This window comes from Dipteris shenzhenensis, chromosome 10 (genome assembly GCF_047967505.1).
Source record: "Dipteris shenzhenensis isolate YYH24624 ecotype China chromosome 10, Dip_SZ_1.0, whole genome shotgun sequence".
NCBI lineage: Eukaryota > Viridiplantae > Streptophyta > Polypodiopsida > Gleicheniales > Dipteridaceae > Dipteris > Dipteris shenzhenensis.
In genome coordinates, this window is record NC_141605.1 from 1991848 (window position 1) to 2019687 (window position 27840).

The 27840-nt window shown below is 39.2% G+C and overlaps 1 protein-coding gene across 4 annotated transcripts; it reads left to right on the forward strand.

Moving 5' to 3' along the window:
* Positions 1 to 13680: 13680 nt before the first annotated feature.
* On the forward strand, positions 13681 to 27503 carry LOC147897254 (DEAD-box ATP-dependent RNA helicase 26-like). 4 transcript variants are annotated; one of them, XM_087380883.1, is made up of 11 exons: positions 13681 to 14327; positions 20456 to 20565; positions 21731 to 21786; positions 22025 to 22246; positions 22335 to 22541; positions 22631 to 22717; positions 22835 to 22930; positions 23306 to 23524; positions 23897 to 24079; positions 26792 to 27079; positions 27183 to 27503. In XM_087380883.1, exons 1-10 carry the CDS (start codon positions 13807 to 13809, stop codon positions 27020 to 27022), a joined length of 1932 nt encoding a protein of 643 aa, XP_087237009.1. In that variant the 5' UTR covers positions 13681 to 13806; the 3' UTR covers positions 27023 to 27079; positions 27183 to 27503. The 4 variants fall into 4 exon arrangements, with proteins under 4 accessions (XP_087237009.1, XP_087237010.1, XP_087237011.1 ...); XM_087380884.1 differs by having other exon boundaries at positions 26795 to 27079; XM_087380885.1 differs by lacking the exon at positions 27183 to 27503 and having other exon boundaries at positions 26682 to 26935.
* The last annotated feature ends 337 nt before the right edge of the window (positions 27504 to 27840 follow it).

The following is a 27840-nucleotide window of genomic DNA, read 5'->3' on the forward strand; positions in this document are numbered from 1 at the left end:
CAATAATTAATGTTCCCTTCCTTTGAGAGTAGCATAACCTATTTTTTGTGTGGTTAATTCTTGACCCAAAGGCTTTATAAAAAATGTCCAAACACTACATAGTGCACCCCACATCATGCTGTATGTTTCTAGGAGTAAGAGTTGTGTCATCAACAAACTATTGACAAACTAGCTTATTGTTGCCATCTGTCAATTCTATCCCCCTAAGGCTACCTTCTTAACACTGGCTTTTAAGGAGCTATTCAAGAGAGTCAGCAACAACAATTGCAAATAATAGTGGTGCAAGGGCGAAACCTTGCCTAATTGATCTCTTTAAGGGAAAAGAAGGACTCATATCACCATTGACACAAATATTGGCTAAGCCATTGGTGAACAACCATTTTACATAGGCAATAAAAGAGCGGCCTAAGCCCATATCCTACAAGGATTGAATGAGGAATTCCCATTTTAATGTGTCATATGCTTTGTCAAAATCTACCTTGAGAAAGCAAATGTATTGCTTGGTTTCTTGGGCATATTCACAACCTTCTTATAAATTTATGATTGCCTCTAGAAGATAATGTCCCTTAATCAATCCTTTCTATTCCTGCAATATCCAATCCCTTCATCTTCTTTTGTATCCTAAGTGCTAGAGCCTTTGCAAATATTTTATAACTATAGTTGAGCATTGTAAGAGGTCTCCAGTTTTCGAGTTCATATTTAGATCCCTTCTTGGGGATCAGCTTAATAACTCCCCCATTAGCACATGGAGGTGAAGCTCCATTATTTAAGCTTTATTGCGATAATAGGAGCAAGTAAGGGCCAACCACATTTCAAAACACTTTGTAAGTAGTCCATCCTCCCCTGCGATTATCCCATCTACCATAACTGAGACAGCTTCTGAGGTAGAGGCTTCTCTAAATACACCATACTAAAATTTTCCACAGATTTGTCTCTCATTGCTTGACAAAGCTCTCTAGCCCTCTGGACTTCTTCATCTAGAATCATAGACGAGAAAAGAAGGGCCTAAAAATGATTATGAATTAAGCTTATATTTTCCTCTTTGGAAGAGACTAAAGTATTGTCATCCTTCTTAACAAGAATGCAAAAAAACTTTTTCTAGAAATCTAAACATTCAGCACATTCATACCTTCCTAAACCAATTGGTTCTAATCCATGTTTCAATGAAAGTCATGGGTTGTCAGACACCTGGTAAGTAGCCTACTAATGCATGGGTGCTTAGCCAGAGTCAGTGAGAAGCTTGTCACGAAGGAAAGCCAAGATAGACTTACCAAGATTATTCACTCTCTAGCATGTTCATCCAGTAATAGCTAATGTTTGACCAACTCCTACTCCTTGATCCTTCGTGGGCAATAAAATGTTATCTTTCTTGGGGAGGGTACTCCTTGCATGTTATGAGTTTGCCTAGCATTTGGGTTATCTTCTTGTAGTTGTCCTCCTCTTGCATATCCACCTCCTATTGGAGTTCCTCCGGTTTTGTCTCGACCCCACTAACTCCTCCACTGGCTCATATTTTATTGCTTTTGATAAGTCCATTTCTCGCACTTGAGTGGTGTCGGTTGTCCATTGCGGTTCCATCTCTTTTGGCTCCTCCTTTACCTAGGATAGCATCTAAAATGAGTGTTGCATCTCTGGTTCCTAAAGCTGAGAGTCCTTGCACTTCCCTTTGACTGTAGGCTCCTCTTATGAGTTGCTGCTGAGAGCTAGAGGAAGCAGTTTGGTGTAGAAATCTTGAGGCCATAGTACCATCTAAAAAGGGAGAGCTAGCAAAAGAACACAATCCCAAGGTGAAGCTAAAGAAGCCCCCCCCTCGTGGCTTTTGAGCTGCATGGGCGTAGGAAGGACACGTATGTCCTCCTCCTATGCCTCCCCGGCTCCCAATAGTTCTAATTCCATAACGCATAGATAGAGGGGCAACATCTTGAGATGTAGTAGCTGTCCAAGGATGAGAGGCCTTGTCTTTACCCAAGGAAGGGAAAATGGTGTTATTGTCAAGCTCAAAATCATCCAAAAGCAAGAGAGGGAGTAGGACACTGGGATCTGTCTTATCCGTGATTCGACAAGTTCTCTATTGAGAATCTTGAGATCTCCATACTTGTCACGCAAGCCGTATTGATGACTAAAATCTAATTGGGGGGAGGGTGAGTAGAGCAGGTGCTCACGTAGGAGCCTTCCAACTCGCTACTTTATCCATCTCCATCCTTCATATCTAACTCTCCTACCACCCTTGTTTTTTATGTGGTGATCTTAGTGATTGGAATTGTGAGTGTGATAGCACACGCCTAGTTACATGAAAAGGTACTTGCATTGAAATAGGTGTGCACATGGAGATAGATGTCGCTAAATAAAAGGAAAGTCAAACATATCAATTATGTCATGTGAGGTATCACACTATAAAATATTAAAAAACAAGCCTTATGAACTTTTTACTCAATAGCTTCATGCTTTGTCAATTCTAGCCCTCTCAAAGTTTTCATTGCTAAGTTAGTATTATTAAAATATGGCCATCAACCTTACATTCATTTGTTTCTTGTTTGTGCTAATGAGACAAATTCTTTCATAACCAATCTTTATATCATAGTATGTTATATGTTTTTTTACCACTCCATATGTAACAAGATATGATCAATCATTGGATTAGACAAAGTAACACTCAGCTATTTTTTCTTCAATAGTATTAAACCATCCTTGCACATGCTTCTAATTCTTGTCTTATTTTTTGTATGCGATTATTGAAAGTGTATGAGAACTCAATGGAGCATTTTATTTCCAATAAAAAAATCATAGCAAATAGTATCTAATGAGAATTTTGTTTACAAATTCAAATGTCAATGCCAAATAGTCCAATAAAGAAGTCTTCAACATTCTTTGCTTTAAGATACCATCATCACAAAATATAGAATAAAAAGAATACGATATAAAGCTCAATACCATCCATCCACATTTCACCCCAATATTACCTTGAACACTTGAATGTACCAAAGAGGATTGAGGAGTAGGTGTCTTCAAATCCTAAATCAAATTTTCTAGCCAAAATATTTAAGGGGCGTCTCACTGTTCAAATACTTAAAGAGCAAGAAGGCAATTTGTTTTCTTATGATCTTTGTGGAACTAGTGCCACCCACGATGGGGCATGTATGTGAACCTAGGGACATTGCAAGAATCACATCCTTCTTGTACACTGAAACCAACTTGCCCATTACTATTTTGCCACATAGTAGTCCAATCTTATGGGCCTATCTTTTGGACTACATGAATGGTAGATTGTAGACAATAGAAGTAGATGAGGTAGATCACAAAGTTGTCTCACAAATTGAACCTAATACTAGCATAAATAATCAAGGTGAAAATTTGATCGAAAAACTTCCAAGAGTACCTATCAACAAGCTTTGTTGTTACTTTGTGAGTGATGACACCAATGCAATGCTCCCTATCTCCTACCATGATCATAAGGTCATTGCTATCTTGAATGGAGAAATCGGAGCTAGTATTGCCACCAAGAAATGCTAAAAAAAGGGCGGAGAATCTCCCATGGAGAATAATCACTTTATCTTAATTTGCTATTTGAACTTTTGTAATTGGATTAGGAGTATGTGAAGATGCATAGATTGTTAACAAAAGAATCTTGAACTTTGATTGAATCATAATTACCACCAGGTGATAAACTTTTGTAACTAAAGAGCATAGATTGTTAATTTAGAGTATCTTGAGCTTTGATTGAAGCATAATAACTACCGGGTGATATTTTCCCTAAATCAACTGATCTTTTGATGTAGTATGATGATTCTTCTCAAGAAATTGTGAGAGCTTAGTGTAAATTAGAAAAGAACTAACATTAGAATGTTATAATCAACTTGTGTATGGTTAGATACATAAAAATACTATGTAAACATGTAGAAATGACAAATAGACTCAAAGTTTACTATGATGATTCTTCTCGAGATATAATGAGATTTTAGTGTAAATTAGAAAAGAACTAACATTAGAATGTTATAATCAACTTATGTATCAAAACCATACATACAAATAACTATGTAAACACATAAAAATGTGAGAGAGACCCAAAGTTCCAAAATAAGATTGTACTTTTTGTCCATAGAATATAATCAGGTCTTTGGGACTTTCCTCTTTATTTTGTAAGAATATCACAATGCATTTTGAGATAAGGTTATAAAAATTTTAAATTATTTAATGTTATTATTTAAATATAACGTTATAATGTAGATATATGAGAATAATTATGCAAAAATATGAGATAGGAAAAATACATGAGGATGATTGTATAAAAATCAACATTATGAATTTGGTATTGTAGTGATCGTAAATGTGTAGAAACATTGGACAATTAAAATTGAATATTAATGTTAGAATATCAACAACCTAATTGATAATGAGACCTTGATCCTCAAACATATTGTAACGAATCTCAAATTATGTTTATTCGTTTTGTTACATTGAAGACTAGAGTTTGTAGAATTTAGTATGCCAAGACAATGAGCACTGGCCATCACCTTCACAAAGCTGTCAATAGTAGGACAACAAGTAGCATCAAGAGAAAGTACCCTTGTACTTACATCGTATAGATTATTGAGGATATACATTATCTTGTATAAACTATCATATTCTATTCCTTTCATCGTATATACCTTATCTTGAGTAAAATATCACATTCTATTCCTTTCATCAATTTGCTTATAATAAAGCAAAGTGAGTAGATATTTTGTGCCTTGCAGTATCAAAGAGGATCAATACTAAAACATTCTAGTGCAACATGTTGAAACTTCTACTTGTATTGATGGAGTGTTTCTAGATTACCCATCAAGAATTATCAAGAAAGTTTTTAATGTTCCACTCCTTGTGCTCATGCTCCATCCAACCATCTTAACAAAAACATCATTTGTTTCCTTAGAGAAATGAATCATTATATTTATGGAGTGTAAATTATTATGCAAAACACCTTTGCTATGTATATAGTGGATAGTCTCAATTAGACCTTGATAGTGTCAAATATGTGGCGTTTGAAGCGTGGTAAAGTACCTATTTTTTTAGATGTGTCTAAAAAATCTTTGGGCACAGATCTAGAAGTAGGTCCATTCATCAAATATAGCCATCTATGCAAGTGGCTACCATTCCAATACTCATAATAACCATTGGTTCATTCTTATCTCTAACCAACCCCAATGGAGCAATGATGCCTGGACGAGAAATATCTAGGCATGTTGTTGCTATCAACGCATGCATTTCCTTACTGATTTGATCATTGCTTTTTGAATAAAAAATTTTATCCTTGAAACTCTCCTGAGTAATCTTGACCTTGCTAGGTTGTGTAAACATGCCAATACCAATCTGTTGTTGGTAAGAAAACAAATTGTCTACGATGCAATAGTCTGAGAGAAGGAGATTTACGTAATGTTGGCATAGGCACTATATTGTGAACTTATTGCACAGCAGCTACTTTATCTCTTAGGCAATTACCTTTGCCTTTGTAACCTTTATATAATTACTGGATCAAAGCAATCTTGGTCTGAAAATGTGTGTTACTGGAAATTTGATGGCCCAGTGACTGTGCAGATACATCGATTTGCCTAATAATTCTAAAGCATTCTTCTCTTAAATATCCTTTTGTTAAGATATCTATTTGAGCTTCAAACTTTGGCCACTTAGTACATAGCCCTTTTAAATGCAATCTTTGCCAAATTGTCACTAAATCATCCATACTCTTTCTAGTCACATTGAAAGCATTTTTTAGTTGCTCCTCATGCATGTCTACTAAGGGTCTATTGGTGCTTAAATCATGCACTGTGAATAATAGTGATGTTTCACCTTCACCAAATTGATTCTTTTTCTTTTTGCTCCTGAATGTTCCATCAATTGGAGCATTTAAAAATAGTTTAGAAATATACCAATACAATTTAGACATGAAGAAATATTATTATCTATATACGTAAGAACAGGCTATTAGAACCTTACAAAAAACCTTGAACATAGTATAGGAATACTGTATAGAAACTATGCATGTATATAAATACAATATTTATTAAAAAAACAAGTTATTTGTTGATAAGATAATAGGATTACTAAAGTATAATTAGCTCAAACAACACGTGAAAGAAATACCTAAGATGATCCCACTACCATATTAAAAAATACAATTAACACAGTAGAGTAAAGAAATGGCTAGAATGTGCTTGATAAGAGCATAGAATTACTATAGCAAAAGAAGCTTAAACAAGTCGTGAAAGAAATACCTAAGATAATCCCAATACCCTAATAAAATATAGAATAAACACAATAGAGTAAAGAAATGACTAGTAAAGAAATGCCTAGAATGACCACTTTACTCTGCTAAGAATATACTAGGTACTAGAATAAAGAAACTTATACAACATAAGAAATAAGTAAGAAAAAGCTATTACAACCTCACATATAAAGTTGAACATATTACAAGAATATTGCATACAAATTATGCATGTATACAAAGACAAATTCAAGCAACTAGTTAACAAAGACAAGCTACTAGGTGAAAGGACAAAATGCCCAGGATGACGATAGTGTTCTACTAAAGAATAAAGTTGATACTACAATAAAGGAGCTTATACAACAAATGAAGCAGATGCTCAAAAGGGGCACAACATTCGAGAATTCCTAGAATTGGCATACAATTCTACCCAAAAATATAATAAACACACTACAGTAAAGGACCTTATACAATATATGAAGTGAATATTTATAGTAGCTTGAAATAGTAGTGAGCTCACTACTCCTCCTTTATATTTCTTGTTATCTATTAACTAGCATAAGTAGCTACTAATTAGAATCTTAGAATGTGTATACTATTCCAATATGGAGTGGAATGTATACACTTATAATGTTCACATTATTCCATTATGGATAGAATGTATACACTAAGCATATCAACTCTTACAATGTTTACACTATTCTAATACGAAGAAAAATGACACATTAAGCATATTAATTCTTAGAACGTTTACACAAGTATATCAACTTTTAGAATGTTCACACTAAGCTATATTAATATGCATGAAAGAGAAGCTAGTAATGAGAATCTTAGAATGTTTGCACTATTCCAATATGGACTAGAATATACACACTAAGTACATCAAGTCTTAGAATGTTCACACTATTTTATTACAAAGTAGAATGTACACACTAAACACTCTAAGCCTTAGAATGTTTACCCTATTCCATTATGGAGTAGAATGTACACATCGACCATATCAATTCCTCTTAGACTGTTCACACTATTTTACTACAAAATAGAATGTTTACACTATTCCATCATGGAATAGAATGCACACGTTATCAACACCTTTTAGAATGTTTACACTATCCTATCATGGAATACAATGTTAACAATAAGCTATATTAATATACAACATATAATAACAGCTACTAATGAGAATCTTAGAATGTTCACACTATCCTATTTCAGAATAGAATGTACAAATTATATATACAAACATAAATAAAGCTAGTCTTAGAATGTTTACACTATTCTATTACAAATAGAATGTATATAACAAGCACACTAAGTCTTAGAATGTTCACACCATTTCATCACGAAATAGAATGCACACACTAAAGAACACTAAGTTTAAATGTTCATACTAATTTAGGATGAAAAATGTAGATAAAATGTTCACACTATTTGATGTACACTTTAAGCACACTAAGCCTTAGAATGTTCACACTATTCCCTTCCAAAATAGAATGTACACATTAAGGAATATCAATATGGCAGAACAAAATGTATACACTTAGCATATCCTATTATAGAATAAAGTCTACACACCAAACAATATTAATATTCACATTGAAAATACAATAATTTTCATATTATATGGTCATTTTAGAAAGGAACAATCCACTAAGTCTTATAATGTTTAGACTATTCCATTATGAAATAGAATGTACACATTAAAAAACATCAAGTCAAAATGTTTATACTAGTTTAGTATGAAATATAATGTAAACACTCAATATACGAAGTGTTCAAATGTTCACACTACTTCATCACGAAATAGAATGTACACATTAAGCACATTAAGCCTTAGAATGTTCACACTATTCCAGTATGAAATAGAATGTACACACTAAGCCTTAGATATGTTTACACTACTCATTCTAGAATAGAATGTACACACTAAGCCTTAGATATGTTTACACTACTCATTCTAGAATAGGATGTACACACTAAGCTTAGATGCATTTACACTAAGGTATATTAATATACATACTATGGTTTCCTTTAATCAATTGTATTTGGAAATTCAATCTCTCCTTTAGAGAGTGTTATGCCAATGAATCATGTTCTAGAATCCTTGAAAGAAATTTTGAGGGTCAAGAAGTATGAGTAATGAGGTATTATACATAAAGCTAAAGGAATCTAGGAGTTATAGTTTTCCTAAAATCCAACACAAAAAGAGTTAAGTTTCAGATGAGATATCGGAAGTAAAAGCCAATTGTTGCTTGGACATTGATACAGAGTGAACTGTGTTATATGTCCTAACTTTTGAGGGAAAATCTAAATCAAAGATCATGCTATGCAGAATGAAACAATAATAAAATTTAAACTTTATAGATTATATTTTAAAAAGATATAATTTACACATAGACGTAATTCATTCCTTGAGGAGCACCCTAACATGAAAAATCAATGGAGGAGAAGTACTTTAACACGAAGACATGATCCTAACATGAAAAATTAGTGGCAGGAAAGAAATACCCACATACTTGATAAATCCAAGGAGCACAAAGAAGAAGATTGAAATGAAAATGCACTTGCGAAGTGTTAAAACTCACACAACCTCAATGATGATACATTTGCACAAAAAGAAATCATCGAAAATAAGTCCTAGCAACAGAGAACATGACTATAGATTCTAGCTGTAACAACGAGAAAAGAAGTAGTAAGGAGGCAAGAGAAAACATCATCCAACCAAATAGAGAAACCCCACTCCATGATAGATTTTTCGATCGATTAAATGAAGCAAGAAAGGAAACCTATTTAGTTTGAGTAATCACTAACAAGGAAACTATAACAAATGCAAAGCACAGAAAGATAGATTGAATAACATAATTCAACCTCCTCCCCCAGAGAGAGAGAGAGGAAAAATGTAACTAAAATAGAGGAGACTTCTTCAGCCTCTTAAGCGGAAGAGAAAGTTCCCACTTTTTAGGCTCTAGAAAGATAATGGTTCACTACTCATGATCTTAGACGTACCGCACATAGCAAAAACTGCTCAAACTAATTTAGAAGTCTAGTAATATTTTAATTTTCCTTACAAACTACCCAAAAAGCAAAAACAATCACTTAACTCAGATTTTAAGTCACTAAAATATACTTACCAAAATCTTCAATTTATTATAGTAAAACCTCCCTTAGACCTTCCACTCCTCTCCTCCCCTGCTTATTTGATGTTCTTCTTCCGTTGCGCAATCAAACAACCTGCCTTTTGCATCAATGCAGCTGCATGGAATCCATTCCATGCCTATTCTTTAGGTTCGCAATCAATTTTCAAAGCTTGAGCGTCAGTTGGTCCACCCATTCACCCCTTGCTCAATTGCTCAATTCCACAACTCGATGTTAATAACTCAACGCATTCAGGAATTTGGTCTCTACCCATGGATTCAGCTGGTTGTGCCCAAAACCTTCATTCTTGCTCACCTCACAAGTTGCTCAAAACAGAGATGATAGCAAAATACATTCGCGAAGCATAAGGAGCAACCCATTTACGATGGGACACATTCTTGGATGATCTTCTCGACCCATACATGATACGCATTCAGCCATCCATTCACAACTTCGCCAATTCGAGTCGTCATTGCTCTTTCCAGTCTACTTATTACGAATGAGCTACCCGTTCACACTAGAATGCGTTGTGGCTATGAGATCATCCACGCCAGTAGAAACGTTGCCAGAGCATGGTTGAGAATGCTTGGAGCGGCGTTTGCATATCAATTCACCACACCAAATCCTAGAATGAGAATGGCTACATATGAGAGCCAGAATGCCCTGTAAGATGTGAAAGTCGTCGCATCGAATGTGTTGCCTACGCAGAACTTCTACACTCCCGTGAGCGCTTGACCGATGCTGCCATAGAAGACTATGAGACCCACTATCACTTTGGGGGGACTATGGACATGAATGCCAAAGTTCCCAGTGTTGTAGAAGACAAAACAAAGGTTGTGAGAGCGAAAGCGTATAGGCCCAAGGGACTAGGGTTCGCTTTGGCCATTGACCAGAGAGCTTTTCCAATGCACAAAAATGATCAGAAATGAAGCTCATTCAAGGTCTCAAAGAACAACTTGCTCAAATGCAAGCGAAATACCGATGTAGAATGAGATCGCAAAGCTTGACTGCTTTTGAATAGATGCATGTAGTCAAGATCGAATTTGAACATTTGAAGAGAATCGATGTGTAGATGAGCTTCACAAGACACGCATGGAAAACATTCACGACACAACAACCAAATCTTAGAGAAACCGAAACGCTTACAAGATGAAGCTTATAATAGCTTACACTCTATTCAAAGAGAAGAACTTGAGATTCCACCGGTTAGTCTTTTTAATCAAACCAATGAGATAACTTCAAAACTCACAGGCTTTTCGAAGCTAATCTCAAACAATATCTGATGTATAAGCCAACCTCACGGTCTTCTCAAACAGAACCACCCAATTAGATACTCCAAGAAGATCACACTCGTAGTAGACCTAGCGACGCATAAGCCCAAGCGATCACCTTTGCAGCAATAGGACAGAATGCCCACACTGGAATCACCAATGTAGAAGCCTAGGGGATCACGTTCGCAGTAGCAGAAGAGGAGATCACATCCATGGTAGAATGAATGACACACAAGCCCAAGAGACCACCTCCACTAGCATACGGTTGGATCAAGTGTAAGGAGAATCTTGGATCCAAGCTGAAATTTGGCAAGGAAGCAACCAAACACAGATCTAGTGGATGGTTGATGATGAGGATGTCGCGGGAGAAGTAGGGAGGAGCTGATAAGGACATTGAAGCTTATGCAGTGAGATGGCTTGCGCAAGATGGGAGGCATGCACAATCTAATCGACGCATTATAGAGCAGGTTGTTGCATGCTTGCCAACTATGTGCAGATTACTCTAGCAACTTGATCGTTGCTATAGCGTGTTCCCTTTCAAGGGCTATGCTAACCAAAGGATCTCTTTCCAGTTCCTTTATGGCAATCTCAATGTGTATTTGTAGACCCTTGTTTATGGATCCTATGCTACCACAAGCTTTCAAGCTGCAAAGCAATGTGACATTGCATTTACAATTAGTATATTCCATAGAGTTACATCTTGAATTGGAAGCTTGTAAAACAAGGTGAAAATGACACTAGGCGTGCCAAAGGATACGTAGATTAGGAGAGAGGCAAAACAAACGCATAGAGTTAGTGCACATGGTACTTCTGGTGCGAGATTGTTGACGCTGCATCTCAAATTTATTAGTGTGAACCAAACTCCGTGAGCATTAAATGCATCTGACGAGTTGCTGGGAGGTGCAGGCAACTGCAAAATGCCCTCTGACTAGTTGCAGGCGTTGTACACTTTGTAGGTGGCAAGTTTGTTGAGATGAATAGCTGTGTAGACAAGCTCCTCTGCAATGGCATGTCTGCTCCCTGACGACCCACGCTAAATGACCAAAGTCTTCAACGCTCCTTCACGGGTCTCCAACGATTGCACCTCCATTGGATCTCTCTCTCTACTATCCACTAGCAACCTCACACCCTCTCTAGAGGCCTTGACAGACCCAACCGTTGCCTGCGACTCTTTGCAAAAGCATGCGACCTCCTACAACAAGCCCCGACACTGACACATCCACTAAGCAAACCATTAGCAGATATGATGGTGCACTGAACATAGACGACGATGAAGATGCAACCACCTTTAAAGGGAACAACGTCAACCATCTCAAATGACGGAAAAGCCGCAGAAATTTCCATACCTTAGAAATCCTAAGGTTTCCCAATGATTGGCACGTGGCACAGATAAAAACTAACCTTGGTTGAATGACTTGGAACTTGGTTAAGTATGGGCTTGGTTAGATTAAAATTTGCCATGGTTAGGTTATTGAGCTTTGGTTAACTTTAGGTTCAGGATTGGTTAATTGCCACATCACCAAGTGCCACCTAAGCATAGTAACCCCTTGCTAAGCACAGTCCTGCAAGCTGCATATGAACAGTCTCTGGCACATCATCGATTGCTCCTCTTCTTGTTCAAAACTTCGACAAGCCGTAACTTTCAATCCAAGAAGAATTTGGACACGCTCCAAAAAGGAATAGTGATCGTCTTTTCGAGCCCTACGCGTCTGTTAGATCAGAATCATTGTTAGCAATTAGACACTACCAATATTGAAAGAAATCAATTGGTAAGACCTTTGCAACAAATGGAAAAGCAAAGCATGAATGTACACATCACTGTCATAAGCATGCCAAAAGCACAAATGCGTGAGATGACCATAGCACAAAACATGACACCCATACATAAAGCATTAAGGCACATGGAAGAACAAAGCATCATGCATCAAGCTACATCGAGTAAAGATGCAAACGCCATCGACATCAAGCATTCAAAAGTAAAATCCTTTCCACCTTCAGCCCATATGTTCTGTAAATCAAACTTGACCACCTGAGAGTAGCTATGAAAGGGAGGTAATGACATGTAAACCATACTTGACCACCTTAAGTAGCAATGTATGCATTAAGGGGAGGTGATGGATTTGTAACTCACATCTGACCACCTTGCAGTAGCCAAAGGATCATGGCACTAAGGGGAGGTGTTAAGATATGGTGCCATGAGCACATAATTAGAGGCTAAGGTATGTGCTAAGGAAAGAATCAAAGTAGCCACCCTAGGATGTAGACTACAAGATGTGGAGATGTGGATGGAGGATATCCACAAGGAGAGATGTGGATCAGAGGATCCCACAATTGTTGACTATTCAAATGGCACTCTCTATATAAGAGGCCTATCATGTATTGTTGAGTACAAGGAAGAAATGCACGTTCACTCAAGATTCTGTTTATGAGTCCAAGCTAATCTATCTTGGAACCTAATTGACTTGAGGTACATGTCATGAGTATTCTCTTCATCATGTCTCCACATAGGTTTCATCCACCTTAGAGCGCTCCATAGATCCTGAGGCATGCATGTTTTCTCAAAGTTTTCATTGGCTGGGATGGAGCATTGAAAAGTTGTAACCTCCAAAAGTGAGGTGCTAATTTGAGGTTGGTTACACACCGCCGATTGCCTGCCCAAGCGGGGGAAGGTGATGGGTAGGTGTGTTTACACACTAACGAGACATCATATCAAGAAAGAGGCATGCATTTATTCGAATCAACCCAAAAGTGGCTTGGTGGTTGAGGTGTTGAAGTATCTCGTAAGAGGTCGCGGGTTTGATTCTGTCTGTCAGATTTTTGGGTGAGGGGTGTGCAGGGAGTGGTGGCTGCAGGTGCCTCTCATTTTGTGCCTCAAGTCTCTCGACGACACATGTTTGCCATGCCGGTGCACACCCCTTGGGCGGGCACTGGTGTGACCCAGCCTTCAAACTCAACATAAGCGGTGCTCGTGTGCCACTACTAATAAGGCTTAGGCATGCGATGTAACATGGCAACAAAATACGAGTACGTAGGGAGGCTTGCTCACACATTCGAAAGAAAATGTACTCCAACTCTAAACAATAGAAGCCGGGCTGCAACGCCAAAACTGCAAAAAATGCAAAAACCTTTCTAATAAGCGATAAAACCCCGTCTTTAACAGGCATGGTATGGCTCCGGTTTGCCAAGTCGTCTAGTCGAGCAAGGGGGGCTTCGGTTGCTTTTCTGATTTGTGAGACGGTCTTGAGATCAGAACGACTCTTGGAAAGGAACCCACAAGTCCAGCTCATTCACCGCGCTGAATTATTTCTGGTAGCTAGGCAGTTGAGGCCCAACAACTTCTTTGCGACGGATGCAAAGGGATCCAACGTTGGATACCTTCACAGCGGTGCAAAGCTTGAACCTGCTTCAGAACCATGTTTTAGAAGGGGCGCTGCTCACAGTGCCTCTACGTACTGCGTGAAAGAGTGCAATCCGGACACATGGAGCGGTGATTTGAAAGCAGGTTGTCAACCATTTGCAGCAACCATTGCGCAAGCACGATCGTCAGTACTTGAGATTGGGCACTTACTATTAGGGTCTCATTCAGTGAATCAGGGGCGAGAAAAGTCCCCCCAAGACGAAGGATTCCACACTAGAAGGGTGATCTCTGCGTCATCTGAAGATTCGTTTTTGACGCAAGTAAGGTAGGCACATAGCATTTAATGAAACAGTACCCAGTGCTGAAATTAATGTCCATTTCATCTGACACTGTTGCAACACTTTTTGCCCTGCCGTAGGTAGCTTTAGTGAAGGTTCCACTTTGAGATGCCAAAAATAATTTTGAGCATTTTTCCGATGTGTTTTTTGTGTAAATTTCGTGATTGGTTGGTGTGTTGACTTTAGAGCATCTCTTTAAAATTTGGGTCTGTTTTTTCTGGAAGTGCATTCATTCCAAATATTCCTCTCTCTTCCCTCGCACACTTTGGCTAGTATCTGGACAGACACCGTACATACTTTGATGGTCATATGGATGAGTATGCAGGGAGACTCCCGTGCAGCCTCAGCTAGGAGGGCTTCTTTCTTTAGGGAATGGAAAGATTCTCCTTTCTTCTCTGAGACTCCTACAGGGTTGAGGTGACACTTTCAGCCTCAGCCTTGGTTTTTTTCCACCTCACTTTGAGGGGGTTTTATTTATCCTCATGATTTCATGATGTATTCCGCTTTGAGCTTGCTCTCGCGGGTTTTTTCTCTTACTTAATAGAAGTCTCTTTCTTGAAAAAAAATAAAAATTCTTCTCTCTCTCACTTTGGGCAGGCCCATTGAATACTATTCTAACTTTTTCTCCCCCCCCCCTCTCTCTCTCTCTCTCTTCTTCTTCTTCTTCTTCTCTCTCTCTTTGCAGGCCACATGAATGAAATTTATGTTGTTTCAGTCATAATTTGACTTGTAGATCTAGGCGCTCTCAGGATGATTTCATACTAGGCTGTGGCTAAAGTCGGATGAGAATTTTCTATACAAGCGAGCCGTATGTCAAGCTGGCAATTTTCATCTTTCGGATCTGGTTTTGCACCATGTGCTTTTCAGAAGGAACATTTTTGCATACGTGTTCAGTTTTTAGCACTGTAAAAATATTCTCAATCTTCCCTTTTAAATGAATAGGAATCTGTGCTTTGTTATTATTGGGTTGTTTCAGACTGATATATAGCTAAGCTACTCAGGTATCAGAGGCACCTGGGTGGTGCCAAATTCTTCCCGGTTCTTGTTAGACCCCCATTTTGTGGAGGCTTTCAAGAGAAGCTTTCCTCTCAACATCTTAAGGCAAACAATTAGTCTCAGTATCTAGGTTGCAGTCGGCATTGGATTTGTAGATCCCCTAGGGATTTGTCTGCATCCTCATGTAGAGAGGTCGGTTTCTGGCAGCATCAGCTGATGCTTTTTAGATCTTTACATCAGGGCCTTTAGACCAGCTAGCTTCTAAAGATGGAATTCTCATCCAATCCAACTTACGAATGTCTTTCAACAGGTAATTCAGCCAAAGTGCTATGCAAGGAGTGAAAGTAACGTGAGAGACTTAATCTCAAGAATCTTCCCTGCTGCCCTGTTGGAGTGGGCTGACTTTCCTCTCAATTGTCAATAGCTTTAATAAAAAAGCTGGCCCAGAGTTGCATTGAATAGAGCGGCTCCTAGTGGCACTTCATCCACCTCTCATCACCGTGACACATCTCAACCATCAAAGCCGCTGCAATCTCCTCCACCATATGGATGAAGTAAGGATTCCTGGCTTTAATTGGGGGCACGTCTGCTCCGTAAAAGAAATGGCCCACTGCTGCAGGCAAAGTGTTAGCCCCACATGTATGTGTGGATGAAGATCTACTCCTCAAACGGAAATATTAGCAAGTGTGCTACCTACCAAACATGCAAGAACCTGCAGCGCCTGGGGCTGGTGATGCTTGACCTTGAGAGGATCAAGAATCACAGTTCCTTATCCAATACTGTCCCACCTCTCTGCAATTGCCTTCAAGCGTGTGAGGTGTTGGGATTATTGTGGTCACCTCCCTACCTGTGAGCCCTCACATGGTGGAGATGTACCAGCGACAGAGATTGGGTTTGAGAGAGGCAGATCTGAAGACTGCCATGTAGGCAGTTCAAACAGTACAGTCAGTCTGCAATGTAGGCAGCCCAGCATAGGAATCAGTACGACTGAAGGACAGACAGTATGTGGCAATTCAAAGGCCTGTACGATTGGATATATTCTAGTCTTACCAAGGTATACAATTCAAAGGCCTGTACTACGTTGTCGACAGCAGCATAGACAAGGCTACAAGATTTGCTGCAAACAACTGGACCAGAAGGTGGGTCAATCTGGGATTGCCAAATGGCCACGCAAGGCAGCACAACAGGTGCAGACTGCACATAACAGGTTAGAAATTCTAGCTATACCTAAGTTATTTGTTAATTTAATTATTTTTAATAATTTTCCTTGATGTGATAAATTTATAAATCCATAAAAGGAGACTTAAATATTACATAAAAATAACATTGTCACTCGCAATATGCACAAAATTTTTAAAACTTTTAATAAATAGAAAAAAGACATGATGCCATAAGACCCAATTATAGCTATTATTATATGATTACATTGAGAGACGTTGCTCTCAGCTAGAGTCTTTATATCCAAAATGATATAGATTGAACATATGTTTACAATTTAAATTGTTGCTCTTAAAGAGCCTCAATTCGTGCCATCTGCATAATTTGACTCCCCATTGTCTTATTGCTCAATGTCACGATAGTACCTTGCCAAGTGCCATCTGCATTAACTCACACTTGTCTTGCCAAGCCTTGCCCCTTGGGTGCATTGACTCCCCATTGTCTTATTGCTCAATGTGATAGTCCCTTGCCAGGTGCCATCTGCATTAACTCCCTATTGTCTTACCAAGCCTTGACCCTTGGGTGACATCTAGTGCAAAATACAGGTGCCATCTGCATTAACTCCCACTTGTCTTGCCAAGCCTTGCCCCTTGGGTGCATTGACTCCCCATTGTCTTATTGCTTAATGTGATAGTCCCTTGCCAGGTGCCATCTGCATTAACTCCCTATTGTCTTGCCAAGCCTTGACCCTTGGGTGACATCCAGTGCATATTTTGACTCTCATTTGACATAGGAGGTGATGACTCTGATTATAATTGTCTTGAATTGGCTTCTTGCCTAGTACCCAAATAAAATCCTTCAATGGACTTCAATACAAAGCTTCAATCATGGACATTCTTCATTTGCACTATCTCCTTCTACTTCCTCCATGCAGACTGCAGGAAGCAGTTCGGTCTGTGCAGATAGTGAGCAGGGCCATAGGTGCCTGCCGCCTGGCAGGTTGGAGCTGAATGTATGTGCACGATGGGAAGGAGCAAGATTTGAATTTAGCACTGTGTGTTTCTAGGCTACGTTTCTACACTGCGGGATTGTTGGCTACAGCAAGGAACCTCCGCCTTTGCAAGTGCCTTCGGATTACTGGAACTAAAGGGCAAGGGGAGATGACTTGGCCCCTCACTCCCAATAAAGGAGCCCACACCTGGTCTATGCCTTCACTTTTACAAAAGGGACTCTCAATGCTATGCGAAAGAGCCATTGAAAGAGAAGACGGAAGATCAGAGATAGAGGGGTAGGGACCTGCAAAAAAATGCAGCAAAAGGGCTGAAAAATTTGCTGCAGCCTGCAAACTTCAAAGCAAGGGGGAGAGGGACTTGAGACTAGGGAGTGAGGAGGGGGCTGAAGCCTGAGAGGAGGGAGCTCTTAGTTGAGAGGAGAGGCTTAGTGAGAGGAGGGACGAGGGGCTGAGAGGACTAAGGGTGAGAGTGAGCTGAGAGGAGGGTGGTCTGAGAGAGCTCTAAGAGGAGGCTCCAACACTGATGACAACATATAGTCCTAGGCAGCGCTAGACCCAAAACTCAGAACACAAGGAACGCACTTGGGAATGCTGGAATGGCATTTCCTAGAATTCTGGACTTGGTGAATGTTCCAGGAACGTTCTGGATGTATACGGTCGGCTGCAATTCCTGGAATGGAATCTAGAATATCTTATGTTCTAGAGCCACCCTAATTGACCAAGGTTACCTCATGTCCGAATTGTCCCAGGGTTAGGTTACATCACCCTAGTTTAACCTGACCTCCATAACACAAGCACTTTATGTCCAAAAATGGACATAACAGCTGACTAGGAAATTTTTGTAAGAAATTATTTGAAAATCTTTCAAGGAAGTCTAAGCTCTCTTGAATAAATGGACCTCGGGTAACTTCATATATAACTTCTTTTTGTTAAATTATAAAGCACAAAATAATATATGCCTTTTCTAGACTGTTGAAACTCGTGATTCGTGAATGGCTTACCATAGAGATAGTATTTCCTGAAACTCTAGCTGTAATGTTGAAATCTTGACCCTTTTGCAACGAGTTATAGATGTTCTTTGCATAATCAATGTGACGGTTGACTTATGCGAAGGCATTTCGAGAATGACATCCACACCTTGTATCAGTGCAATCATGAAAGACAAATGATGAAGATATCCCTTAATATGAATCCTTAATTTACCGATGAGGCGGTACACCTTTTCTTCCTGATATTGAATGCACCAAGTGCCTTTTGTGCTTCACCTTGACTATGCTCAAACTTTGTGCTAACTCACAAGAAATAAAGGTATGTGTTGCACTCTCGTAAAAAATGAAAAGTGTTGAATGATCGGTTACTTGACCCGTGTTTTGAGTTAACTATGGGTTGGTAAGTCCTCATCTGCTGTTGATATGGCAGTTTTCTATAGCCAGAATTATAGCAAGTTTTTTAATAATTGAACCTCTAAGAAGATATACAAATTGAAAAATTCTCAATGTGGTGAGAGTTACCACAACTTCTATCATTGTCCTGGAATAGGGTATGAGGGCTGGCTTCCTGTCGCTGATTGTATCGTGGCTTGTTTAGCTGAGTATAGAGGCTCCCGAAGTTGGCTTTACCCTGGCAGTTTTAGCCGAGCATAGAGGCTGGCAAGTAGCTGGCTGTAGCAGGCAGAGGGCTGGCTTTAGACTGCTATTTTCATTTCTTAAGAGAGAGAAAGGGGCAGAAGTATCCATACTTTGCAGTAGGTAGAGGGGGCAGCGGCAGCTCCATGGGGGAGGGTAAGAATGCTCACTGCATAAGGGATCTAAGGGAGGATGGCAGCTCCATCAGATGGGGAGGAAAGCTGCAAAAGAGTGAAGTGACTCTCTCCTAATTTTATAGCCTCTTGTGGTGGCTGGGCCTCCCCTAGTAGTAGGGGCGATTTTCCCTGGGTTGGATGGACCCTTGAGGTGACGATGGGGTTCCATGGGCCAAGGATGGCCCTGCCACTTGTCCACAGCATGATGCCATGTGTCCACATGCGTAAGAGTCTTATGGCATGATGTGTATTTCTCCACGTTATTTAATTGCCACCTGTCACATACTGCCACATGCACTTGCCATGTCACATGCTGCCATGTGTCTTGTGTTGCCATGTGTCAAACGCTGCCATGTGCCAAATTGCCACGTCTTGCCATGTGTCACGTTTACCACATGTCATGCCACGTGTCACCAATCATACTTAATTTGACATGTGTGATAAGCTGAATTTATGAGGTGGTAAAATAGAGGACTAAGGTTTTCAGGCCCTTCATTTGTCTAAACATAAAATTCTGTTTGTGTGGTCAATCCCATTCCAGACTTGCCTTCTAATTTCAGCATGAGATTTTGGTGATTAGCTCTATCAAATGTGGCTAGTCTACAATTAATTCTATTCTAGACGCTGTTTGGTCAACCATTCTCACATATCATATAGGTCTATTTAGTTTGTCACCCCGTGTCTGTGTCTTCTTATCTCCTTCATATTCATTGGCGCACAGCTAAGGCATGTATAAACATTCTCCATCAATAGTCATTGAGTCTATACATTGTGTGCATGGTCTCGAATTCGGGTATTTGTAAGGCTGTGGTTTTTTACCCACATAGAAGGGGTCCACACTTGAATGCTAGACCCTAGCCAACTAGTACCTAGCCGAGCAGTAAGAAAAATATCTATATAGACATTTTGGCAATCATCCTAGTTTTCAAAATTTGAAATTTGAAAAAATAAAAATAAACAGGGAAATACTTATCAAGCAAGTGGATATAAACCTTAGAATGTAATAAGGTTTAAACATTTTATTCTCAAAGCAATTTTGTAACTTTGCTATTTTGTCAAGCATAGATTTCATGGTTGGGGCCTTTATACTCTAATTTTGTTACCCAACACATATCTTGTATTAATTTGTTTTGATTTGTTGGATGCAGATTTGATGAGTTTAGTTTGTCACCTCTTTCAATCAAAGCATTGCACAGTGTGCTAGGATATGAAAGAATGACACCAGTGCAAGAAGCGACCCTTTCCATTATATTACAAGGCATGAATTCCATATCAAAACTTTTCTTAAGATTCTCAACAATCAGTGTAGATTGCTTAAAGACAGAAGTCAGTTGGACACTCAAGATATTTTTAAAAACTACTGTACTTTTTAGCAATGAATTGTAAATCTTAAGGAAGCTACTTGATCTTGAGATCTTTTTAGTTCTGCTCTATTTCCTTACATGGGTGAGAGCGGTACTCTACACATCAGGCTTAGGGCATTTGTGGGTCACACACCAGTTTGGCGGTGTGATGTTTGATCTTGCGCCGATTTTTGCTTGGGTTTCTTAGATTGCCATTTTTTTCCTCTGATAAATATCATTCTTTCAAGTTTTTATGTGCCCTTCGCCTTGCTTCTGTTTAAAAACATTTAAAATACAAGTGGTGCGCCTCTAATACCTCTAAAAACTAAGAGGCATTGGAGGCATGTATGATACCACACCTCTAACATACGCGCTGCATCATCAGCTCTCTTCTACTATGGAATTTCACTGAGTAATGGATGAGAACTAGCCTTTAGCAGCGTCTTGTACTCTGTTGCTACATCATCATCCTATATGCAAGCGCTTGCCAACTTAGTGTCCATAAACCCTGCTGTATCTCCTGTGTCATTGAAAGTGAATTAAATGGACTTTTCCCCATAGTTACAGCTGGTGGAAATACAAAACTTTGATGGTTTGGCTAAAATATGTCATTCCTAAGACAAGTCACCAAGGGGACTGCAGCAAAGGCTGTAAAAAATGAAAGGCCTAAGGTTAGTCTATGGCTAGGATGAGAAATCTACTGAGAAGACTAGGAAGAGAGGAAAGTTTGCTCTCAATTTCATAGTTACCAGGGAACGGGAACGTTCCGGAAATTTGGGTGTCGGAACGGGAATGTTCCGGAAAGGGGGAACGCGGGAATGGGGACTGGAATGCTAGAAAATGAAAGAAACTAACATTTTGCATCTTTAAAGTTTCCATATAAACTCTAAAATACCCATTTGAAACTTTCAAAGCGCCAAACTAAAAAAAAAAGTTTTTTTTTGGGGGACGTCCCAGTTCCACCTTGCTTTCCGGAACTGTTTGTGTAATACTTCTTATTTTATATAAGAGTGAGCTTCTAGAGATGTCCTCGCCTTTCAAAGGTCTGATTGATTTGAGTGCTTCTTAATGATTCCACAGGCAAGGATGTTTTGGTCAAAGCAAAGACTGGCACTGGAAAAACGATAGCGTTTTTGGTGAGAGTGCTCTATAGTCTTCTCAGCATGCAACTACATGTCTTCTTTGTCAAATTAAAAAATCTTTATTGTAGTTGCCCATCAATACGTGAACTTAACATAACATCACAGCTCTTGAAGGTGTTTTGAGAAGACAAAGTTCGTAAAAAATGTCAACTGTAGCATCTCAATTCAGGTAGGACATGCCTTTTTTCCATCTGTGTTTTCTTGTTTTTAATTTTTACTTTCTTTTCTGTAGCTGCCAGCCATAGAAGCAATTTTGGAAGCTCACCCTACTAGTCAGGAGATTTGCAGCAGTATCTGTTCGGTTATAGTATGTCCATCTCGAGAGCTTGCTCTCCAAACCTATGCTCAAGCTCGGATTTTGTCACAGTTTCACACTGGTGTTGACGTGAAACTTTTAACCGGGGGATTTCGTGTATCCAAAGAAAGAAAGAGTCTCCAATCTAGTTCTTTTCAGGTAATTTTTAAATGAATAACAATTAGCTACATTTACTTGTACAGTTAGTGCCTTATTTGCCTTACATGCTTTATTAAATGATGAGTAGATGGTGGTTGCCACTCCTGGAAGGTTGCTTGATCATATAGAGAAAACTGAGGGTTTTAAGCAGAGACTTGAAAAGGTAAAACTCTTAATCATTGACGAGGCTGATCACGTGCTTGATACGGGCTTTCGTAAAAGTGTTGAAGACATTGTAAAGAGTATGCCTCTCTTTCGGCAAACTCTCTTGTTTTCAGCAACAACCCCAAAAGAGGTCAGGAATTGTTGGAGCTCTTTCTGTTATGATATGTGCATCTTCTACTCTTGTGTGTTGTGGACAATGTGACAATGATTGCATTGTAGGTTCACAGCATATCAAAGGTTGCTTTAAAAGAGGACTATGTATCTATTGACACAGTGAGGAACATGAGCATGGACACACATGGACAGGTTTTGTTCTCTTCTAGAGTGTCTCGGCTGTAAGAAAATATGCTTTTTCCTCTTTTACATTTAGATCCTGTGTTCTGTACAAGGCATTCTGTGATAGTGAATGATGTCTACTTGCAGGTTAAGGAGAAGTATATCATTGCACCTGTTCAGAAACATATTGCAGTTTTGTATTCTATCCTTCAGGATCACATAAAGCAGGATCCTAATTATAAGGTTTGAGGAAATATTGCAAGCCCTTGCAGTAGTGCACTCTATCTTTAAGCATATATCAAACCTTATTTAAAAAATATGAGTAAATTTCTTCTCCTGCACCACTTTTTCCGTTTGAGTGTTTCTAGTTTTCTTTCATCCTCCACTGTACAACCCAAACACCCCCCACCCCCCCTCCCCCGCCCCCCTCCCGCTTTCTTCCCCCTTCCCCTTCCCCTTTTCTTCCCCCGTCTCCTCGCCCCCCCCCTTTTCTCTTCCTCTTTCTCTACCTTTCTCTCTCGTTCTCTTTGCACCCATGGCTGCATCTGAATGGAAGGTGATAATTGGTGATAATTCACAGATATAAATGATAAAGGCATTGTGCTTTATCTCTTGCAGGTTCTTGTTTTTTGCATAACTTCCAGGATAACAGCATTTATGTTTCAGCTTTACAAAGATCTTGGTTTCAACTGTAGCGAAATACATTCAAAGAAGAGTCAAATGCATCGAATTCATACCTACAAGGAATTCCGGCTCTCAGGAGGGTCAACCATTTTGTTCACTTCTGATGTGTCTGCACGTGGGATCGACTATCCAAATGTGACTCTTGTTGTCCAGGTGTGCATGGTTTTGAATCCCTCGCCTCAGTAAGTTTCCATATTCTGATAATGTTCACACTGCTGTATATATTTGTCCTGTGTGTTTGTGTTCAAGACCTTTATGCATCTACCTGCTGTGAAATTCTTATCCTAAGACTGATAATGATTACCTTATTTCTGCTATTGTACTGGGTTTAGGTTATGCTTGTACTTCTTAAGAGCATCTGCATATACACTTAAATACAAATAATGTATTTGCAAAGTTGTAAATTGATCACTTCATGTTATGCTTTTAGACTTCCTAAGAGCGTCTGCTAGTAGTACATAAATATTACTAATACACGCGTTTGAAGTCATGAATTGATCTACTTCGTTTCTTTTGTCTGCCCAGGTTGGTTTGCCTGACCATGGTGGAAAGTATATTCATAGAATAGGAAGAACAGGTCGGATTGGAAAGAGTGGAGAGTCATTACTCTTACTGACACCTTGGGAAGAATTATTTCTTGATAAAATTCAGAATCGGCATATAGAAAAAGTCTCGGCTCCTGACGTTGACTCTTTGGTAGAAAATAAGGTATGCATAGGGAAACTTGGGCAATGCAAGGTTCTTTAAATCTGTTGAAACTTCTGACTGGATTTGCTCATATTGCTTGCATGTGTGATGTTTCTTTATGTGTTTTGTTCAAATCATATTGAAAGAGACTTTGCATGTGCTTTCTAAGTTAGGAATGTAATTTTGCATCTTTGTAAGAAGCGGTACATAAGTGTAAGTGGTTCCTTTAATTTTTTATTTTTCAAATAAATCAGTCATTCTGTAAATTCTTTCTTTCATTCATACATGAGAGAGAGAGAGATTTTATTCCTGTTTTTTGGTCTTTTTTGTTTCTTGATTTGTTTGTTATTTTTGCTTTGTCACTTTCTTTCTTTCTTCTTATTTCTTGTTATCTTTCTCTTTGTTTAATTGACGTATTTTTAGTAAGCATTGGGTTTGCCCAAGAGACTCCGCAGGTCTTTAGAAACCCACCCAGTATAGCTGCTTATGCTTGGGCACTTCATTTTTCTTCTCTTTCGTTTTCTCTTTTATTTTCATTGTAGAATTTTGGACTGTAGAAAAACAAAAATATGAATTTGTACGATTGGATATATTCTAGTCTTACAAAGGTATATTTTTCTATCACCTTAGTGGACATGCAAATTCTTTGAATTTTCGTCCAAGTGGTGATCAACTGTTTAACTTTATCGAAATATCTTACCCGGGCGTGGAAGCCCTAACAGTAAAAATTTTTCAATAGTGTGTGTTTTATTTAGTAATTTTATTCTTTTCATTTTGTTTAATTATTATTATTTAATTATCATTTTTAATTATTCATTGTATTATTATTATTTAGTAAAAAATGTGAGCTTTTACTTATTGTTTTAGTTGCTCTCTACCGCTTTTTGTGATCCTTTTGTTTATTTCAATAATCTTTTCTTATTTCTTGTCTTTAGTGTTGTTGTTCTCTTCTCCGCTTTTATGTTATTTTCTTCTTTCTTTGTAACTTTCCTCTTCTCTTTTTCTCTTTTGATCCTTCTAGCATCAAAAGGCCCCACCCATGGCTGACCTCTCCTATTTGGCATTCAGCATCTCGATTGCCATGCTTGTCGTAGGACAGGATCTTCCTATCCCCACTCGTGTCCATATACACTTTGACTATGCCCTTCATTCGGTCTATATGAGCCACCTGTCCCATGAGTTGCCGACCTTCCTTGGAGATGATGCAGACCTCACCCATGCTTCAAGCACTTTGGTATCAGTGGTTGAGGACACCGCCACTAGATCCTTCCCCATGCCTCCATCCGCAACACATCTTCCAGTTGGGAAGATGCCCCAGAACCCATGGTTTGATGGAGTGGCAACAAATGAGATCTCACCTAGCACGTGAGTGGGCTTTGGGGCAGAGCTTTCCTCTCGCACATGATGGATGAGGTGATCTGGTCTTTTCGAGGAGGGGATCCCACTATTGCACGTGAGGACTTCTCTTTGAGGGAAAGCTACCTATCCCCATCATAGATCCGGGTGTTTGGCACATGATGCGACATTGATCTATGACGTCCTGATCCTTGCACCACCTGATATGTTATTTTTGCCCATGTCCACCACATCCATCATAATCACTGTAGAGAATGTGCAAGCTGCATTGTGTCGGCTCCACCGTGAGAGAGCCTAGGACCATGATGGATTGTGGATTGAGCATTTTACGCATGGACATGAGGTCTTGGACCCGATCTTAGTCACATGTTCAATCATGCAGTATGTCATTGCTTCCCTCCTGCTTGGAGTACCACCACCATTGTGCCAATACACAAAGCATTAAATCCCAGGGATATGGGAGACTACGACACAACAACATTGGCCATCGAGGAGATCACATCCTCTGCCATAGCGAGAGACAGCTCGATAGATGCAGATCTTGGACATTTGTGCAGCCCATCACAAGGGCCCTACTGCGCCCTTTGCTTCAGCCCACAGAGGCTTGTATGAGTTTCTTCTCTTGATGTACTTTGTCCCAGAGGCCCGTGAGGTCATCTGAGGACGTTAATATACCTCTCTTTCTTTCTCTCTCTCTCTCTCTCTCCACATTTCTCATTCTTATTTTCTGCTTTGTTTCTACCTTTTTGTTGTTGAAGTTTCTGTTGTTGGTTGGATTTTCAAAGCTTAGTAAGCATTGGGTTCATCCAAGAGATTCTGAAACCAAGATGGCAACTTATGCTTGGGTACTAATGAGAACATAAGCGTAGCTTTCTTACTAAGTTAATTTTTTTAATTTTTTAATTTTTAATTTAAATTTCTCTCATTTACTCATAATTTTATCTAAAGTCTCTAATAAACTCCCTTCTTTCCTTTATTCTTTCTCTTGTTCTAGGCATCAGACTCTTTTGAGCTTGTTAGAGCTTAATTTAGTGATCAGGTCTTTTAAAAGTGAGATACTTGATTGTGCAACATGTTGAGTATTCTCCTTCACCAACTAATTTGTGGAATGTCCTTGTTTTCACACTGGTTAATTGTTCAATAGTGATGCCTACTGACTGTTCTATTTTGTGTCTTTGGTTTGATGACTGAAGGGTTGTCTCTAAGGCTGTAGGAAACATCATAAACATTTTATGAAACAATGCTGTGCTTTTCATGATCATGATAGGAATTTCTAGACAAATCCTGAACCTGAGAATCTTTTAATTGGAAATTCAAATCTCAACTTGAGACCAAGAGGAGCTGTTTCATGTTTGATTTACTTTGATGGATACTCAGAAGATTTTTCCAAGCCTATCGCGCATAGATTCTACGATTCGGACACATGCATATCGAACATGGCTTGGATATTACCTATCATTGAACATTGTGGGACTCAGTAAAAAGACCATTGTCAGCCACGCAAATGAGTTCAGCGTTTCAATTGGCTTTGACCTCCCTCCAGCACTTCCCAAATCGGTTGTTTCAAAGTTGGCTTTACGTGGAGTTCCAGGGTTAACAAAACGATAGGTTTCTTCTTGCAATGCACATGCAAATTGGAGAGAGTTGGGTGTTTCTGAAACACAGGTAAACATGATTCGGTCTGAAGATGAACTTCAACATTGTGTATTTAACATATGTGCACATGTTTCAAGCAAGAAATTCTAACCATCGATTTGTTTCCTTCCAGGGAGAACAGATATAATCTCTTTTTGGCCTTTGCCTTTCCTATGCAGAGGACAGCACTCCCTTTCAAAGGATCTTTACAAGACTGCTGCTCTGCTTATTTATGTTCAAGATATAAATTTTATTGTAAAAGAATGATGTATACATCTCTCTCTCTCTCTCTCTCTCTCTCTCTCTGTGACATGCAGACACATGCCCCTGCCCTTCCCCCTTCCCCCCCAATGCCAGCTTGTGTATGCTCATATACACGTGTATCATTTCAAAGGTATGTATCTTGTGTTCTATCCGGTGCCTTGAACTTATCCTTGTCAAAACTTAGTGTGAACAGATGCTCCCAAATTGATGCACCATATTTTGAAATTGTATCTTGCCAAATTTACTGAACTTAATACATGCCTTGTATAGTATGTTCTTTCTGTTAAAGGTGATGGCATGTCATAGTGAGAGAGGGCTTCTGTGTGGGTGTGCCCACCCTGTGAGAGGAGTAGGAACACAGAATAAGGGAAGGATAGGGGGTAAATTCCAAGGCAGTTACCTGAGCATATTGGCCAAGGTCAAGGGGAGCCTGGCTTAGGCTGACTGGGGCAGGCCAACCAGGCCCATGGTCAGGGCAGGGTTGGGGCCCAGTTTGGGTACCCAACTAGGTCGGGTGTCGGGTCAAA

Bases quoted from the DNA above. Each gene is read 5' to 3' on its own strand.
- LOC147897254 (XM_087380883.1), top strand. From the start codon at position 13,807: ATGGTATGGCTCCGGTTTGCCAAGTCGTCTAGTCGAGCAAGGGGGGCT. The intron at 22,542-22,630 runs GTCAGGAATTGT...ATTGCATTGTAG, and splicing joins CAGCAACAACCCCAAAAGAG to GTTCACAGCATATCAAAGGT. The intron at 22,931-23,305 runs GTTTGAGGAAAT...TATCTCTTGCAG, and splicing joins AGCAGGATCCTAATTATAAG to GTTCTTGTTTTTTGCATAAC.